The sequence below is a fragment of the Sander lucioperca genome, chromosome 2 (assembly GCF_008315115.2).
Source record: "Sander lucioperca isolate FBNREF2018 chromosome 2, SLUC_FBN_1.2, whole genome shotgun sequence".
NCBI lineage: Eukaryota > Metazoa > Chordata > Actinopteri > Perciformes > Percidae > Sander > Sander lucioperca.
This window is the reverse complement of record NC_050174.1, coordinates 43,317,308-43,335,759: the sequence shown is the minus strand read 5'-3', so window position 1 is coordinate 43,335,759 and position 18,452 is coordinate 43,317,308. Positions and strand designations below refer to the sequence as shown.

General features: G+C 39.4%; 1 protein-coding gene across 3 annotated transcripts in view; it reads left to right on the top strand.

The window, feature by feature from the left end:
- The first annotated feature begins 1,913 nt into the window (after nucleotides 1-1,913).
- Nucleotides 1,914-18,452, top strand: part of piwil2 (piwi-like RNA-mediated gene silencing 2) — a 29,948-nt gene continuing 13,409 nt past the window's right edge. For 2 of the 3 annotated variants that reach the window (XM_035998354.1, XM_031300844.2), the window contains exons 1-14: nucleotides 1,914-2,067; nucleotides 3,022-3,447; nucleotides 3,560-3,665; nucleotides 4,400-4,514; nucleotides 8,179-8,351; nucleotides 8,499-8,589; nucleotides 13,331-13,441; nucleotides 13,548-13,665; nucleotides 13,899-14,023; nucleotides 15,338-15,418; nucleotides 15,516-15,629; nucleotides 16,706-16,894; nucleotides 17,062-17,146; nucleotides 17,600-17,692. In XM_035998354.1, the coding sequence (XP_035854247.1) occupies nucleotides 3,067-3,447; nucleotides 3,560-3,665; nucleotides 4,400-4,514; nucleotides 8,179-8,351; nucleotides 8,499-8,589; nucleotides 13,331-13,441; nucleotides 13,548-13,665; nucleotides 13,899-14,023; nucleotides 15,338-15,418; nucleotides 15,516-15,629; nucleotides 16,706-16,894; nucleotides 17,062-17,146; nucleotides 17,600-17,692 (1,782 nt within the window). In that variant the 5' untranslated portion in view covers nucleotides 1,914-2,067; nucleotides 3,022-3,066. Of the gene's footprint in view, nucleotides 2,068-3,021; nucleotides 3,448-3,559; nucleotides 3,666-4,399; nucleotides 4,515-8,172; nucleotides 8,352-8,498; nucleotides 8,590-13,330; nucleotides 13,442-13,547; nucleotides 13,666-13,898; nucleotides 14,024-15,337; nucleotides 15,419-15,515; nucleotides 15,630-16,705; nucleotides 16,895-17,061; nucleotides 17,147-17,599; nucleotides 17,693-18,452 lie in introns of all 3 variants that reach the window. The other variant, XM_035998355.1, reaches the window with a different exon arrangement.

The following is an 18,452-nucleotide window of genomic DNA, read 5'->3' as shown; positions in this document are numbered from 1 at the left end:
CTCCTCTGCATTTATTCTCAACAGGTAAACAATCACCGATTGCTGCTTACCCCCCACAAATCTGAAAAGGGCTTGCTCTAATTATAATAAAATAAAACCTTCCGACTGACAAACTGTTAGCTACACCAACCAACATTTTGCTGAGGTACTTATTCAGAGCCACATAGAGTGAGTAGTGAGTTAGTATACAACACACATTGATTGACATGTTGCAATTACTGTAACATGACACATAATATCAAGCTTGACATATTCTGATGTTGGTTAGGCCTCATGGACAGGTTTTGGGAACAGTGTTTAAAGTCATAATGGAAGGTCACTTTGATTCTCACATCTATGGCAGTTACCTCTATATGTCAATAGATGGCATTACAACCATTACAACTAAAAACATTTACAAGCCGCATCAGGTTCCCTTTTTGTTTTTGCTGTTTATATGTTGTTGTCCTCCAAGGACCAAGGATTAAATGGAATTCGTTGAAGACTAAAAATAGAAAAAGGCATGTTCATCAATCTAAAAATAAGGAGGAGAGTTTATCTTACGGCAGTGAACTGCTCTATCCCATCTGGTAATTCCCCAAAAAACAGTAAGTGATATAAAAGGACCAAAGTAATGGTTACTTTCTGGAACAGTGATTCATTTATTCCTGCAGAGACCAGGTGCACGCACAAAATCATCACCTCAATGCCACTGGGAGCATTTCTATGATTGTTTCAAAAGAGTCTAGGGCTAATTGCCAATATGCCTGGGCGCTGACCTGAAAACCACAGCTCTGTGAGCTTTTTTGGACTTTTAAGAATGTTAGTCGACCTCATTTGGCATTCTTATTTAAAAAAAATGCTTTAAAATAACTTTTCAGACACAAATATATACACATGTCAGCAGCTGACCTTGAGTATGTGGTAAAGCAGCTTTTCATCATGCTTATCTTTTAGTTAGTTTAGTTTTTCTATCCAAAATAAATATCTGTAGTTGTAAAGTGAGGCACCAAGGTTCGTAAGACTATTATTACTAAATCCTCTTGAAAGCCATACACAGCTGTGATACAAACTGCAATACCCAATTTGGGTGATTTCCTGAAAGACAAGAGACCGCCTGTTTAATCACACTTTGTTTCAAGCATTTTAAATATGGACATTGTTCATGAAGTCATAACCCTTACTGAAAAAGTTCTCAAAAGGGCGCAGCATCTCAGATCAGTTTCCCTGCGCAAGTATTGCCCGCAAACTATCTGAGCTTAATTTGTGATAGTTAATGATTTGTGAATAATCATAAAATTGCTATCATAAATTAGATTTATTGCCACCGACCATATGGTTAAGCCTGTCAAGCATATTACTCACCATCACCAAGCTGGACAAAGATACAGTACTTGCCCCAGTGACTTTAGTGGGCTGTAATTGGCCGCAAACAGAAAGTTGTGTATCTCCCAGGTTAAAATGTGTAGCCTACTGTGTAAATATCAAACATGCCATGGTAAATCATAGCCCAGAAAAACTTGTTTAAGAAAGACAATTTGCAATTTTCATGTTGGAAATTCCCTCTAGCTGTTGTAGCTATACAATTTCATTAATAGCTTTAGAGTTTCAGAATCTGTCGGTTTTGCACATTACTTTACGTCGACTGCATTATTTGGCTAATATTAACATTTTGTCATTATTGAATTATTCCATGGGAGCTTAACTTAACTGCACCTTATATGAGTCTACATTAAAAGTAGGCTACAGGACATGCAGGTCACTGACATTAACTGACTGTTGTCATGAAGTGACACGGATTTACCATTTTTGCACACAATTTCACATTTGCAACACTATTGACTTAGATTGCTAATGTGTTACACCGCTAGAGGGCGACAAAACTATACCCCAATATTGTGTTAATTAACAAAAAAAGATTGACAGTTGCTTAAACCAATTGTCTTGCGGCCGAAATTACTGATTATCCAATCAGGGTACGGGAGGGAACATACAGTCTATCAACCACTTAAGTCTAGTATCAGGTGGATTCATTTAGTACAGAAGTTAAGCGGCTCTGGTTAGGAATAATTGGACACCTCGTGCCAGGTGGGAAATATCTGTCTAATCAGTTATAATTTCTCATGATGTAACATTAGTAATTATCAGTGTATTGTTCGCTAAAAACGTTTAGCTTTTTGGAAGTATTTGGTTGTATTTAGTTTCTAGTGGTTGTCAGTCGGCAGTAATTTTTTTTCCCAACACGTGTTTTGCTAGCTAACATTTCTTTTAATTTTAGCTAACTGTGGTGCCATGCTAACAACCCAATTGCGTGTGTCTAGATACTTACTTAATGAATGGGTAAATAAAAGTACTTTTATGAAGATTAAGGGAAAACTAGTTACGTTAATGTTAGCGGTACCTTTTTGAAGTCAGACAGCCCAATAATAAATAGCTGACATTAGCGTAAATTTATTTCTTAAAGATAGCTAATGCTAGCTTATTTGCCACGTGGTCTAGTCAACGCTGTCTTTCCAACACACCTCTCTAACGTAGCTACAACAGCTGAAATAGTCTTTGCATAGCAATTAACTTGTACAAGAGTGAACCATAGCTTTTAGTAATTTTGTCAACGAGTTGTTGGGTGATATCCACATACAAAGTTACAAGCCTTTTTCCTCATGAGTTAACGTTAACTGCACCAAACTATTAAAACAAATGACTTGGTGAACGAAACTGCAGCCTCTTGAACTGAATGCAGTATGTCTCTGTCTATTAGGTAGGCTTGAGTTGTGTATCCCAAACGTCACTTCTAACCAGGGTGGTATAACTTATTAGTTTAGGCAGATGTAACGTTAACGTTACTTTGATGCATTTCAGTGCCTTGCTACTACACGACAGCGCTCTCGCTTGTATTTTTCATATTTACCGTTGTCTCTGAATAGAAGATGTACATTGAAATTGTTGTTTGTCATTACAATTTAGTGTGCATGGTTTTCTTTGGTAGTATACCATATATGAGACGTGCTAGCTAACTTTTTTCCTGTGGGTGTTTCCCTGCAGTCAACCCATTTTTGTGTCAACTGGTTATAAAAAGAACTTGACCAAATGGATCAAAAGAAACCTCCTGATCTCGGTAGTATGTCGAGCATGTCTTGGCTGGGACGCAGAGGAGGACTACAGCCTCAGGACCCGGCTGTAGGGCGCAGTAGAGGGCTGCTGCTCTCTCCCGAAGGGCCTAATATAGGACGAGCCAGAGGTTTCCCCACTCTTGGCGATACCCCACAAGGGCTGGGAGTAACTTTACCCATTATTGAACCTGTGGTTGGCCGAGCTAGAGGGCTGCTCTTCCCAGCAGCTGAACCAAAGGTAGGGGTGGCAAGAGGTGCCATCATGCCTAGTCTGGAGACGCAGCACAGACCGATGGCTCCACATGAAACCCAGACGCAACACCAAACAGTGGAGACCTCTGCTTCAACAACAAAAGAGGTTAGAACAAAACAAAAAAGTGTATCTGCAGATACTGCACAATTTGCATGTTTTAATTTTCTTAATATTTTGCAGTACATTAAGAGCTGCTAAGGAATTTGTCTGCTTAAAGGTTGACCTGCCTACCTTTGGTCAAAGATCATCACTGGTCTCAATGTTCAGGGGAATGGGCATTGAGCCATCAATGACCTCATGGGGAAGAGGAACACCACCAGTAGGTTTGTATTATTTATTTATTTTGGATTTTAGGGGAATCGCTTAAACAGGAATCGGACTGATTATTGGTAGCTACTGTACATTAACAATGTCTAATTATAAGGACTTACGTAACAGATAATTTGCACAAAGATTTTTTGCAGACTTCTCTGAGAGAATAAACAATACAATGTTACAGCTAGTTGTAATATGTGCCCAGGTAGTGTATTAGCCACGGACATCTTATTTTGTGTGATATGATTATTTATTTTTTGAGAATTATGGTGTTAGCTATCAGCTATTAGCTATAGCTATTAGCTATCACTTACGCAGTAACTTCCTTAGATGGGGAAGAGTATTAGTTACAATGCATTCAGCTTTGGCACCCTCTTGAGGCACAGAGTGCAAGAGAATCTTGATAAACAGAAAATGTGCATGGAATATATTCATTCATAACATTTATTCATAACATGAATAAATATAACATAAATGCATCAATTCCTATAATTTTGATATTTTATTAAAAAATTACATTGCCACAACTATACAACTTCAGTCGATAATGGCAAAGCCATTCCTCATGCTTACCCACATACGCACACTTTGTTTTCCCTCTTTCTGTCTGGGAAGTTGCAATGAAACATTTAAACATCAAGACCCCCATTGCCCCCCAAGGCACGCAGCGAGCAAACCTCAATGGGCTGCAACTGCTAATGCCAGTTTAACCTATGTCACTGTGTACTGTCACATTGTGTAGGAAGAGGAGCAGCTGGAGATTTGGGTGATGCAAAGCTGCAAGGTACCCCCATAGGTGTCATCAGCAGCCCAGAAAGCTTCGGCCAACTTGAAGAGGTTATGGGCAGAGGCAGCAGGTATGCAGAAGAGTTCCTGTGTATTAACTAACATACGCTAAATATTAGAAATGGCTGTCAGTATAATACAATACAACAGCACCACAAACTACATACTCCAAAAATGACCATGAAGTTGAATCTAAATCTTAAAGGTGCAATATGTAATACTGACAGCTAGTGTTTAAAATAGTAGTAATAGACATGTTGACATGTCATAGTAGGAAAAGCACAGGTGTATTCAAAACCATTAATGATGGCTGCATTCCACTTAGGAGAGGCCCTGGTATTGTGCATGCTGACTCACTGAAATAGCTTACTGGGACACTTGATAGAATTGAGCCATCGTTAAGGTTATCAATTTCAGCTGTGCTTTTCCTACTATGACAAGTCAAAATGTCTGCTGTGAAAAAGGTCCACATTGACAGTCATAAAAGCCCGTGCTCATGCGGAGCTCTGTACCCAACTGACCGCCTGGCCTGGCTGTCAAACTGGGAAGTTGATAACAACACACAGGCCAAAACACAAATTCCATCACTGAACGGAAATTTCAAAAGGAGAAAATACTGGCATTAGCATTGTTGTCAGAAAAGATAGTATTTCAACTTAGCATGTTTCCTTAATATCTGATGACGCATTGGGGTCATTTTGGGATTTATTAAAGTACATATATTACATGTTGGACCTTTTTAAACAGAATTAATAAAAAACAAAACATTGTAGCTTTATGGTAGGATTTATTGCGACGCTGTTATATTTTAGTGCATTAGTTTCAGCTAGGTGTGCCTAAGCCTACATATATTGTGTGTTGGGCTGTGAGGTGCTGCTTTTACTACGTAGTCTTGGTAAGCGAGGTGTAACAAGTAGAGCATTAGTTTTTTGGGCTCTTTTGGCGTTTTTCCATTACATGGTACCTGCTCGACTCGCCTCGACTCTACTCGCCTCACTGTGTGTCCGTTTTCCATTGCGGATTTTAGTACCACCTCAGCCTGGCTGGTTGTCATAGCGGCGCCGGAGTAAACTGCCGTGACCTAACGCGACACACACACAGAACGTCGAAGGTGTGTTGTTGTTACAGCCAGAAGACACATTTTGTTTCAAATGAAGCTGGAGGCAGCAAAAACAGCTGGCCTTAACTATTTAAAAATGGCAGTTTTGTTCAGGACACAGGGTTCGTACGGGTGCTTGAAATCCTTGAAAATGCTTGAATTTTGATGTTGTTTTCAAGGTTTGAAAAGTGCTTAAATTTTTGGATAAAATGCTTGAAATTGTAACTGTATTTCTTTCACGACAAATACCTATCTGACTGAATAGTTTGTTTATTAAATGGAGAAATAAAATGTTGGAGAGCTTAAAATGAAACCTGCTCGCTTATGCATGTGTGACTGCGATCTGCCAGTCTGTTTCCATATGTGACTCCGCCCCCTGTTCAGGTCCCATCCCCTGACCAATCGGCTATCCTAACCTTAACCACTTGAGGTAAAACGCCTAACCCCAACCAATCGAGCTGTTTCGTAGGGCGGGTCTTGGCGTGGCCATAGTGGGATTCATAATATTGCTGGCAGGTTGACGTTTCAATGAACATTGGCTGGAAGATGAAAAATACAAATTATGGATTAAATGGGTACAAACCTCACGAGTTGCCTCTTGTAAAGTCTACAAAAAAGACGTGCAGCTTTTCACTATGGGCGAGTCTGCGCTCTCGAGTCACATGAAGGGTAAGACATAGACTTTTCAAGTTAGCCAACTGAAGTAGCCTACTGTATACGTTAGTGCCTATTTGTTTACGCTAGTAACTGCTAGCTAGGAATTCGCAGGCTAAGAGACCGAGAGTACTTGGTGTGATAATGTAATGTTAGTGTAACCGAGGGTTTCTAATACTGTCTAGTCTCAGGTTTGGCTGTAAAATAAAGACACAGGCTTCCAATGCTGGAACCAAGACGGTCCCACACATCTCACTTAATTCAACCCCGACACAGTCAAACGTCAGAAAATGCAACACTTTAACCACTTCTGTTTTTCCCGTCACAATAAAAGCTCTGTTTACTGTAACTTCCTCTTAAGCCTCAACTGAGAGGTTACACAATAAAATACCCTTACATTAGTATTGCATGTCCGTTATGGCACGTTCATTTGTGAAATATGCAGTGAACATAGCCAAAGTTACATCACAGTAACTGTAACGTTAACTACCCGCAAATTAAAACCTGCAAACGTTAGCCCAGTGCATAACAACAATCGTTGATTGCTGAACAGAAATTGTGTCAGATGGAGTGTTATACAAGTAGCCTACTGAAAGGTTGAGGATGGCCTTATGCAATATTTACACTGCTCTATTCCAGTAGATAAATGTATAGGTATTGGCAATGAAATGAATTTTTTTTTTCAATTACATATTATAGGCTATTTATCAGGCAGGTGCCTGTGCACTTCTGGTCAGTCTTCTGGGTTAAAATGGAATTACAGGTTGTTGTTGTTGTTGCACTGTCTAAAATTTTGTTCAAACCATGTCTATATCTAGAATGTGTCCCGAAACCAAGGCCTGTAAAATATTTCTGTTCAAATCCTATGTCTTCATATTTTCAGCCCTTGAAACTACTTCAGTTTTACAGCCTGAAAATCACATTATCTGGGAAGCAATATTTGGACATTAATATAATGAAAAGTATTATTCATAGGCAGCCCAAACTTTGTAGGGTGGAAGACAAACATGTCAATATGACTGAACCATTACAAGTTTGTATGGCATGCCCTAGATTTGGAAAAAAGTGTGAAAAGACTGACATTAAGGGTAGCATCAACTTTGAGGGTGCAGCAACTGTTTTCCTGGATTTTGTCTGATTTGACACAGAATGACCCAGCTGCATGTCATTTGGCTCAAATCCTCCCACTCAGTGCTCAGTTTTTACATTGACTCAGGCAGGTTAGATAGCAAAGTCTACTTAGACAGTGATACATTTTAAAAAATAAAACTTGTGTTTTGCTTAAATATTTGATCCTTCTGCTATTACGAAACACAATTTGGGCTGTTTATAGCATTATCTCTTTTAATGTGATAAAAACACTAAATAATAATTTTGACAATGTATTGGTATGTAATTCACGTGGTATAAGGTGCTGGAAAATGCTTTAAAATGGACCTTGAAAGTGCTTGAAATGTGCTTGAATTTGACCTTGGAAAACATGTACAAACCCTGAGGACACCCGCCTCTGTTGCTTTCACGTCACCTTTTGGTATCGGCTCAGCTCGCTTGGAACCTCGCCTGAGGTGGTACTAAAAAAAGTACCTGTTAGCAGGTACCAGGTACTTTTTTTCGTAATGGAAAGCCAAAAAAGGCGAGTCGAGCAGGTACCATGTAATGGAAAAGCGCCATTTGTTTCTGTAATTGTAAGAGCATTTTTTGACTCGAGTGTACAGAGTTTAAAATACACACATTCTCACAATGGTTAGTCTTAAGTTTCCATTTGAGGGCATCATAGGTTTCCTGTCAAAAAATATTTGCAATAAAATGTGATCAGCCTTTAGAGCCATGTAGCTTGTATAAATATTTGGCAAAAAAAGTCTTTTCATAATAAAAATCCTCATCTTTTTAGAAATATCATCGATTCAGAGTTATTGCAACCATTGTCAGTATTGAAAAACTGATATGCAACCCTGGCTACTGTGGAATTTGACCTGTTTCAGTTTCCATGGCCGAGGTTTGTCCCCTCAGACGATGGTAGGGCTTGGAAGAGCAGCGATGCCTAACCTTGGAGTAGGAAGAGCACGTCAGCTACCGCTTTCTCCTGGTCGTGTTGAGTCTGTTTCTGAAGCCTGTGAGCAACAAGCAGTCCTACACACTCAGACTTCCCCCTCAGGTAGGAAAACAATCATGAAACAATGTAAAAGATAAAATGTTTCCTTCACCTAGGTTAAAGATGATATTAAGCCTTAATGTTATAATTAATATGAAGTGTTAAGAAATTCAGAAAAGGTGCAAGATTTAAAATGCAAATGATTTGAAGGAACCGTGCCCCTGTTGCCCACCACTCAAGAAGTGATGGAGCTTTCTGCTGTTGCACCAGCGAAGATGGAGCTGAAAATGGAGGCAGTCCGGTAAGTACACTTATCTATTTTGCATTTATCTCTTAAGGCCTTGACACACCAAGGTAAACTCCAGCTGCCATTATGTGTCTATAACAAACTATTGTCCATCCCTAACTGACCGTGAGTTGAGTCGTTTAGTAGTGACGATAACTGCATCACCGCAATACCATGGTTGTGTGACGTTTTTGGGATTTCATTTTTATTTATTTTTCTTGTGAAAGTTACATAAGTGACATTTATGATTTCAAACACCAGGAGGCTGACGGCAGAAATTTGTTGAACCGAAATGGATAATATGTCTATTATAAAACCGCCAAACTGCAGGGATATGTTGCTTTTTCACAGCAAAAAAAAAAAAAAAGTTCACAGCCCTAGAGTCTAGCATATCGGAAGCTTAATTTATGTGTATGTGTGTTATCATTACATTACCCGTCCACCTATTTTTCCGTACCATGGACTGAGGATGCCAGTGCAAAACAAAAGCAAAATTTTACATTCACAATTTGTTTTGTGAGCATATGATTATAAATAAAGATGCATAGAGCTTACATGTTGGCTGTCAGCAGGCCTTTGACTGTGGTCTTTGGTGTGATTGTTCAAGTGCAACATTTTACAGATGTGAAGTAGAGCTGGGTGATATGGAAAAAATCAAATCACTATTTTTGACCAAATATGTCGATATTGTGACGATATTGTAGGGTTGCCTATATGTCCTTTCACAAAATATTAACACAATGAGAGTTTTGATAAATCGCCAATAATGCGGACTAAGTGGGTAAAGTGGGATGTTATACGCGCAAGATCACGCACAAGCCACTGTTGTAAAAGCTCCGGTTCTTTGTATCGAAACAGCAGATCATGGAAGGTCTCTGGATTGAACTTTTTAGCTTTTAAACCGCAGCCGGGATATATACAACTGTGTGGCATCTTATCCTATCGCCTCACGCTGCAGTAGCCGCTTCTGCTGTTCACTCGCTATTTGATTCTTCTTGACTAATTTACCAGTAGTCTATTCCGGCAATAGATGTTGTGCTCTGTGTGTGATGTTGTGGGATCTCGCGCGATAGCGCAGTAGCAGCCGAAAGGAGTATCCATCAGGCAAGTGTTATTTAAATATACTTCTGGTGTAGTTACAAACTTTCTAATGCCTCTTTTTATAAGTACAGAAACTATTTGTACTACTGTAGAAGTTTGGTATCATTCCGGGCATTATTAGTGGGGTAATTTACGAAATACAAACGTGGATCCATTAGCGCCTGCACTAAGCTAACCAGCTGATAACACTAACTCGACCAACGTTATAACAAGGGAAAAAAGCTTATGGGGGGTCGTTTGGCTCAAGGTCAAGGTGCAAAGCAGCCTAGGGTGAAATTACTCCGACCCATCACTTTAAGTCAAGTAGCCATGTGGGCAACGTGTGTATGTGACATAATGTTAGTCCGACAGGGTTTGTTATGGGAAGTGAGGCTCTGTGTGTAGAAAAGCACTGTAAGCGGCAGCTGTTGCTGAAACTGTGATGCACGTGCTTTTCGATGGGTAGTGAAGTTACAGTAGTCAGTGTTTTATGTACGCCGCGAAGACTAACTAAATCACCTGATTAATGCAACGTAATCACATCTCCCGGCCATTTTTCACCACAGAAAGCTGCTACCACTCAGGCTAAAGTTAATATAGTTAGCCTAAAGAAACAATGGGTCTGTCCCTCCCAACTATCATTACAGTTCGGAGCCGCAACACTGGAAACGTAACACTAATCTACAACAGAAGTCTGTCTGATATAACCTAATTTACACTGATTTAAGTGTTCTTTGATACACTGTGTTGCTAGTGTGTGACATGCAGGTCTGCATGCACAGCGAACCACCAATCACAATCAATGTTGATCAATTTATTTAAACGAACAAGCAGGCCCCACTAGTCGACCACAACCTGAAATTTAGAGGAAGCAACATGCATGCATTAATATCATTCACTTTAGCCTGGATTGATAGTATTATATGAATACAATGGTGTCATGTAATTCAACCAATGTATTTCTACCTAATTTCCCTCTCCAAAATCTCTTCAGAAGAGTAGTCGCAGCGCTTACTTGTTTTGGTTTTTGTAAAGCATTAAAATTCAACAAAGGGTTAGGGTTAGAAAAGGGTTAGGGTAACCCTAACCCTTTTCACATTAGAAAAGTTCCTTGTTTATTTTCTATGTAGATGCACAAAATCACTGCAGTAGTCGAGAATGATTTTATTATTTCCAAATATTTTTTTTTCATATCGAAATATATAAACTTGGCACAAAAAGTAAGGAAATTTGTGTTTGGTAGATTATTTCTCTGTCGTAACAATGTTTTTTGGCAATACATCTTATACCGTTGGAAATCCTGTTTAGTTCCCTTTCAAATGGTGCTCCATATGTAGTATGCGCTGAGTGTGTGGGTTGCGCCAGTGAAAAATTTGCCAAATCTTCTCTGCCAATGCCAAACAGCTTATTCTGCCATTGACTCGTTTGGTGGATTGGATGATTGAAGTTTGAAGAAACAAGACATATTGGCAATTGAACAATTTATTCATTTCACAAACAGGAGCCTCAGTAGCGTGTGGAAGAACCATACACAGCCACAGCAGCCTGGCACCTCCTCCTCATGCTGGTCACCAGCCTGGTCACACACTGCTGTGGGATGGCAACCCATTCTTCAACCAGCAGTCCTGAAGTCAACCCCTATTGAACACTTGTGGGATCAGCTTGGGCGTGCTGTTCGTGCCAGAGTGACCAACACAACCACGTTGGCTGACTTGCGACAAATGCTGGTTGGAAGAATGGGATGCCATCCCACAGCAGTGTGTGACCAGGCTGAGAAATTAGACGACGACAGTGTTGGCGTTGCTCCACCTTTTGTTGTTTGAAACACATCTGACATGCTAACGCACATTCGACATCACCGGGTAGGGCTGCACAATTAATCGAATTTTGATCACGATTTTGGCTTCCCACGATCAAATTCACGTGATCGAGCGGTTATTTAAAATGCTTCATTCAGTTCATAAACGCTCTATCAGTTTTTTTTTTTTCTTTTTCAATTTTCGTAGAAACAATTACCGAAACAATTGGCATTTACATATGGCATATTTTATTACATTATATATTTTATCTAGCCTATATTATCCTATGCATTTTGTATTTTTCATTTCAAAGCATAATCATGCAACAAATACTTTATCTTTAGGGCTGTCAGCATTAACGCGTTAATTGCGATGCGATTAAGGGCCGAGCATAACACGTTTATTTGTTGTAATCGCATGCCGCCATTTATTAATTTATTTTCACTTCACTCGGCTTCGCGTCGTGCCTAACAGGCTACTATTTTGACCCTTTGCCGCACTTTGCCATACTTCCTCGTAACACATCTTGCTGCAGCAGGCATGATGGAAAAAGACAGCAGCAACACAATTCTGAATGGCGCTTTTTATTTTCCAAAACTCCTGGACGGGTCGAAAGTCATATGCACATTGCGTAAAGCCGAATTAAAATATCACCGAAGCATGTCATGCTTGAGCTACCACCTACGAGCTAAGCATAGTACAGTTAACGTGACTCAGGTTGATGCTAGCAGGCTCAGGCAAAGCACTATTTTGGAGAGTGCTACTTGCCGACCTGTGGATGAAACCAAATCCCAAAAAATGAATACCGCTCTTGCAAAATGGGTGGCAACTAACTGCAGACCTGTCAGCATCGTAGAAGACTTGGGTCTTAAAGACTACGGTTGGCATGTTCTGACCCGTTTCATACATTGCCGTCGATGGGGACAGTAGTTTCACGCACGTATACGCAGCCTGTACGACACGGAGAAAGCAGCCAAACTGGAACTGCTGCAAAGTGATGCAAGGTGATCACTGGACGTCAGTGAGTAATAAAAATTATTTAGGAGTTACTGCACACTATATTGACTCTAGATTCAAATGTGTGACTAGATTCACACATTTTTCTTTTGTTTACAGTAAATAAATAATAAACAAATACAAATCTTAAAATCAAGTTCATAAAGTCACTTTCTTTGCATTCATTTAATTCCCAGTCAAGATACACTGGTAAGAATTGCTTTCCATTGTTAATATGTACTTAAAAACAGTTCTGAAAGGCAAAATAATAGAATTTATTCATGTGATAAACATGCGATTAATCGCGATTTAAAAAATGAATTGTTTGACAGCCCTAATTATCTTATGTTATTAGTACAAACACCTTACAAAGCTATTGTGAATTAAATATGATTGTGGAGTATTATAATAAAATGTTAAATTCAGGTAACGTTACATGGCAAATCATTTTTTTCTCAGGCCTAAAATCCACACTGATTATCCATTATATGGCTGTGACATTGGCATTAAATTTCATCCTAGGTGGTATTTAAAAGGTCTTAAATTGAACTCGTAGAATCCTGGGGGTACCCTGTAATATATCCTCATGCCAAGAAAATGGACAAACTCCATCCAGGTTTTTTGTTCTTGCTGATTGAAACGGCATGGGTAATCGTTTTTTCAGCTTCAAAGTCCACTTGCTGTCGCATTGATGGATCATGGCTAAGGCAGCTCATTTAGAATCAGCTTTGCAGTTTTGTTGCATCTAGCATAATCAGTTCTAGGGTTCGGGTGGACCTGTGGAGACCTAGTCATCACTAAAGCTTTACAGATACAAAATATAAAACTTGACTGTCTTGTTCTGAAATAATCTTTGTGCATTTATATTTTCATCTGGTCAGTGAGCCACCTAATAAGGCTGGAACGAAAGGAGCTCTTATAAATATTGGCTCAAACCACATCACGATTCGTTGCAAGAATGAAGCTGTTTATCAGTACCATGTTACATTCACGTAAGTATCAATTTGTGCTTTATTTAACAACCGTTCAACAAATGAGCTGGTACTGGTATTTGGGAAAGTGTTGTATGTATTGAGTATTTTCAATATTATTTTTCAGTCCAAATGTTGAATCAATGGCAATGCGTTTTGGCATGATGAAAGATCACCGTTCAGCGACAGGGGAAGTAATAGCTTTTGATGGCTCTATACTCTTTCTGCCTGTTAAACTGAAAGACGTAAGTATCCACAGTTACTATTTAGTTGTGTGGCTAATTGACTAAGGTGTTTAACTTTAATGGGACAGGCTGTAATTTTTTGTTTATGTAGTTGACTGAGTTCCTACAAATGTCTAAAACTACTGAAAATGAGTCTTAAGAGTGTCAGTTTAAATGTATTGAATTTTCATTGTGCAGCAGAACTATACCGTGAAATATGTCACATTACTGAACTTAACACTGATGGCATGCAGGTGGTTGTTCTCAAGAGTGTGAGACGAACCGATAACGAGGAAATAGAACTCCAAATCCAGATGACAAAGATTTTGCCACCCAACTCGGATCTATGCATTCCATTCTACAATGTGGTGCTCAGGAGGTATTTAAAAAAAAAAAAAAACTCCAACACTGTTTTTGTGTCTTTGTGATCAAAGATGATTAAGTTTTATGACATAAATCATCAAATTGAAAGACATCTATTATAGATGTTCTACTATATAGTATCCAATATGTATGTACTATGTGTATGTATCTACTATATGGTGTTCTACTATAACTACATATCATTTGCACTGAAATAAAAGGTGATGGCAATCTTCTACTTGACCTGTGAGATTAAGAATTTAAAAAAGAAAAATAGTGTTATTGCCCTCCATCCACTTACAAACAATAACATGATTTTAATAGTTTGACATCTTTTCTGTTGACTTTCTTACTTTTAATAAAGAGCATTCAGTCAGTCAATTGCTGCGTATCAGTTTCTAGGTCATGTGTATTTTGATTTATTGTCCTATTTTAGGTTTTTGTTTTTTCTCAATGTAACCACTAAAGGCATGTTGACATTGGCCGGGAAGCATGTATTTTGCATTTTTCAATTTGCGGTGAGTTTGATCGCGGGACCCGCCGGTGTAGAGCTGTAGGCACTAACAACATTTCTTTCCTTCATCAGTATGCCTGAAATAACCACTACTGCTGCTTTGAACCTGTTGTGTAATAATAATGTTAACTGACGGAGCAAAAAGTATGCCCGAAGTAACATTAAGATGACGATTTGTAAAAAATCTGAATTTATACCTTATCAAGTCTGTCCATAAGAAGGCAATCAAAACAACTTTTATAACGCTTTCTTTTATTAAGTTTGTATCAATCTGTGCTATGCTAACATTGGAGCTGCTCCATCAACACAACATAAATATAATATACATGTAATTTCAGAATTTACTATTCCAAATTTCCTGCTTACTTTTTTTTTTTCCCCAAAGAAAGCTCCTTTTTCGTCCAGTCCGTTTTCAAAAAATGAGGTACTATATCTATAGTATACAGCTTCAATAATGTGTTCCTCCATTTCTGATATGACATCAGTAGAATTCAAACAGTTTGGGTTTCGTGAAACGGGGTCACAAATTTTTCGGGACAAGTGTAAATGGTTACAACTCGCAATTTGTGCTGGCATTGACTATGTAATCGCGCCGCCAAATTCGTATGAAATGTGGGCAGTGAACCCCATAAGTAGCCTTAAGATATGTTCTTTCTGATCTGTTTAACCCAAAGCCAGATGGCTTTAGAAAACATTTTGCGTAGTTATACAAACCCTTTAATGAAATAACCTAAGCAACCATCTTTTTTTTTTTTACGAATTATGCAATGTTACTTTAGGCATGGACAGGACATGACTCTGTTTTTGTTTTTCAAGGGTAATGAAAATCATCGGGCTGAAGCTGGTGGGTCGAAATCATTACGATCCAGAAAGCGCAGTCATTCTTGGAAAACATCGGTTAGTAAAAAGTTGCATTTTAACATCAGAGGGCAGATGCCAGCTAATATTATGGCAACTCTAGTCCATTCATTATCCTGTTTGTCTGTTTTTGTAGGCTGCAAGTGTGGCCAGGTTATTCAACTGGCATCAAGCGCACAGATGGAGGCCTGTACCTGAATGTGGATGTGTCTCACAAAGTCCTGCGGAATGACTCTGTGCTGAATATCATGTGAGTTTACGCAGCAAATCAACCGTAGAATACAAACATTGGCAAGTTCACAGATAAATTCAGTCAAATTGGATAATTCTTCATTGTAAAATAGGCCTTACACTTTATTTCCATAAAGCATTACATGCTTAGTTGTCAATGTTAGAGACGTTGCTCTTACGTGCTCATACACGTTTAAACATTGAATATGCCATGACTGAGCCACACAGGGCTATATAAATGTTTTATTCTATGATATAGTCATACATATTGAATGCCAGGTTGTAAGATGAGACATTCTTAGTGCGTCTGTCGGGCGATTCTAGGATCAAACCTTTAGGGGGGCTCAGCCCCTAATGAGAATGTGACACGGATGTAGTGCATGCAAAAGTGTTAACCCCCCCCTCCTGCAAAATCGGTAATTTCATTAGCCGATAATCTCTGAGCTAACTACTGAACAACGTCAGCTAACGTTTTTTTTGTGGGCGTATTTTTAAGATTATTTTTTGGGTGTTTTCGGGCCTTTAGGACAGCTGAAGACATGAAAGGGGAGAGAGAGGGGGAATGACTCAGGTCGGAGTCGAACCTGGGCCCGCTGCGTCGTGGAGTAAACCTCTACATATGGGTGCCCGCTCTACCAACTGAGCTATCCGGGCACCCCAGCTAATACTTTTTGACACTATTAATACTATGATAGAACTAAACCTGACACTTTATAAGTCTCAGTAATAACGACCAATTTGACACAATGTTCTAGCATTCAGCAATTTTAATTGCTTACGTTTCAATTTGGGTACTAATCGCACCATGAAATTACCAACTTCTTCTCTGGGGACTGCCAACGCTTGAGCCCCCCTAAAAAGGGTCGAAAATCACTCATGGCGTCTGTCCTCTGAAATGGCCTTGACCACTATAACCCTTCCTCCTGGGAATGTGGTTGTATTAAGAGGTGAGTTGGAGGGCAACGGTTTGCCAAATGCAACAGGCTTATTGCAGCTATAGATTATTTATAAACTGAAATACTCTTGCCCTAGCTTTGCCTTTTCTGTTTACAATGAAAATGGAAAAAGTGACTTTTGGCCCATGCTGTCTGCCAGGAACATGCTGTATCAACAGAGCAAAGAGAACTTCAGAGACGAATGCACCAAAGAGCTCATCGGCAGCATCGTCATCACCCGCTACAACAACCGCACCTACCGCATTGATGCCATCGAGTGGAACAAGTCACCCAAAGACACCTTCACTTTGATGGATGGCACAGAAACCACCTTTGTTGAATACTACAGGTGAGACTGCTCTGTCCGTGAACTCTTAGAAACTGAGCAAGAAAGTATAGCAGGCGTATTTGTGCATTAAAATTGTTTATTTAATTCAAAGCAGCAATGAAAGTCGTATAATTTAAACATTTGTTGCATTTGCTTGGACTTGTACTTTTTTTTTTTTTTTTTGACAGCAAGAACTATGGGATTACCATCAAAGAGATGGACCAACCTCTACTCATGCATCGGCCAAAGGAGAGGGCTAAGCCAGGAGGGAAGGTAAAAGCTCTCTTCAGCATAATTTACTTTAACATTATAATACGTGCTCAAGACACAAGTACGTTTTTATTTTTAGTAAAGCTCTTTACAGTACACCACTTTGCTGACATGACCTGAATTCTTGCATCAGAATGCCACCTTGTGGCTACAATAAGTCTTAACATGGAGCATATTTTTAAAGACATGTCATGATTTAAAACGCACAGAATAAACAATTCCTTTACTACTGAATCAGGTTTGTCAAAGCAAGCTGTCCCATATTTTCCCATTTGAGACACTTTTTCCCATTTGCTTTTGCTTGACAACCTACTCAGACATCAGTAATACTTGTTCTATATACAAATGAATACTGTGTTCAATAGTCCATAAGAAGCATAAGGAAATTGTATCAAATATTAATGTGACCAGGAAACGCTTTACTGTAGATAATTTTATAATGTTGATTTATTGCAGCAAATCATTACTGGAGAGATCCTTTTAGTACCAGAGCTTTCCTTCATGACAGGAATCCCAGACAAAATGAGGAAGGACTTCAGAGCTATGAAGGTAAATTGAATGCATTAGCACAATGTTCTGTCCTCTTCAAGGTGGCTTTGTACCCTAAAACCTTTTAGGAGCAACACCTACATTAAGCAGCTTCATAACAGCATGTGAATGGGAGCGGTGAGAATTTTCGCTCCTCACTTACAAAGCTGTTTGTTTGCACTGTTCAAAGCTGTTCCCGATTCTCTGTATCACTCCCTCTGGGAAATAAACGACACCATGTTTCTGGTTACTGATGGATTTATTGCACTTGTCGTCCTTTTCTCCGCCATCACATCCACCGTCACTGGCAATTCACCGTCAATGAAATCCACCGTCAAACTACAGTATGACAATATAAAATAAAAAAATATTATATATATATTAGTACCGCTCTGCACTTAACTCCGATTGAACCCACTCTACTCAAATCGCTCACCGCTCGCTCCAAAAGAAAACAAGCTGAGTTGTATTTATCAGATAAATGGCGCTCACCCTCCCTTCTTGCCCGGAGCTCCCCAAACAAAAAGTCAGCCGGATGACGGGCACTGGCGGGTATGGAGGGCGGGCGGAAGGGCACCGTTCATCTGCATTTACTTTGCTGCAGTCACACAAATACGGGCTAAGGCATGCTTCAAACTCATGGTGTGAGCGGTACTGGAGCAAAATTGGAGCAGGAGATTAGGCAACGCTCAACATTTTAAAAATCCGCTCTGCACTTCATCTAAAATCCTTGCACTCCCGCTCGCCCACACTCCACTCGCATGCTCTGCTGTATAATGTG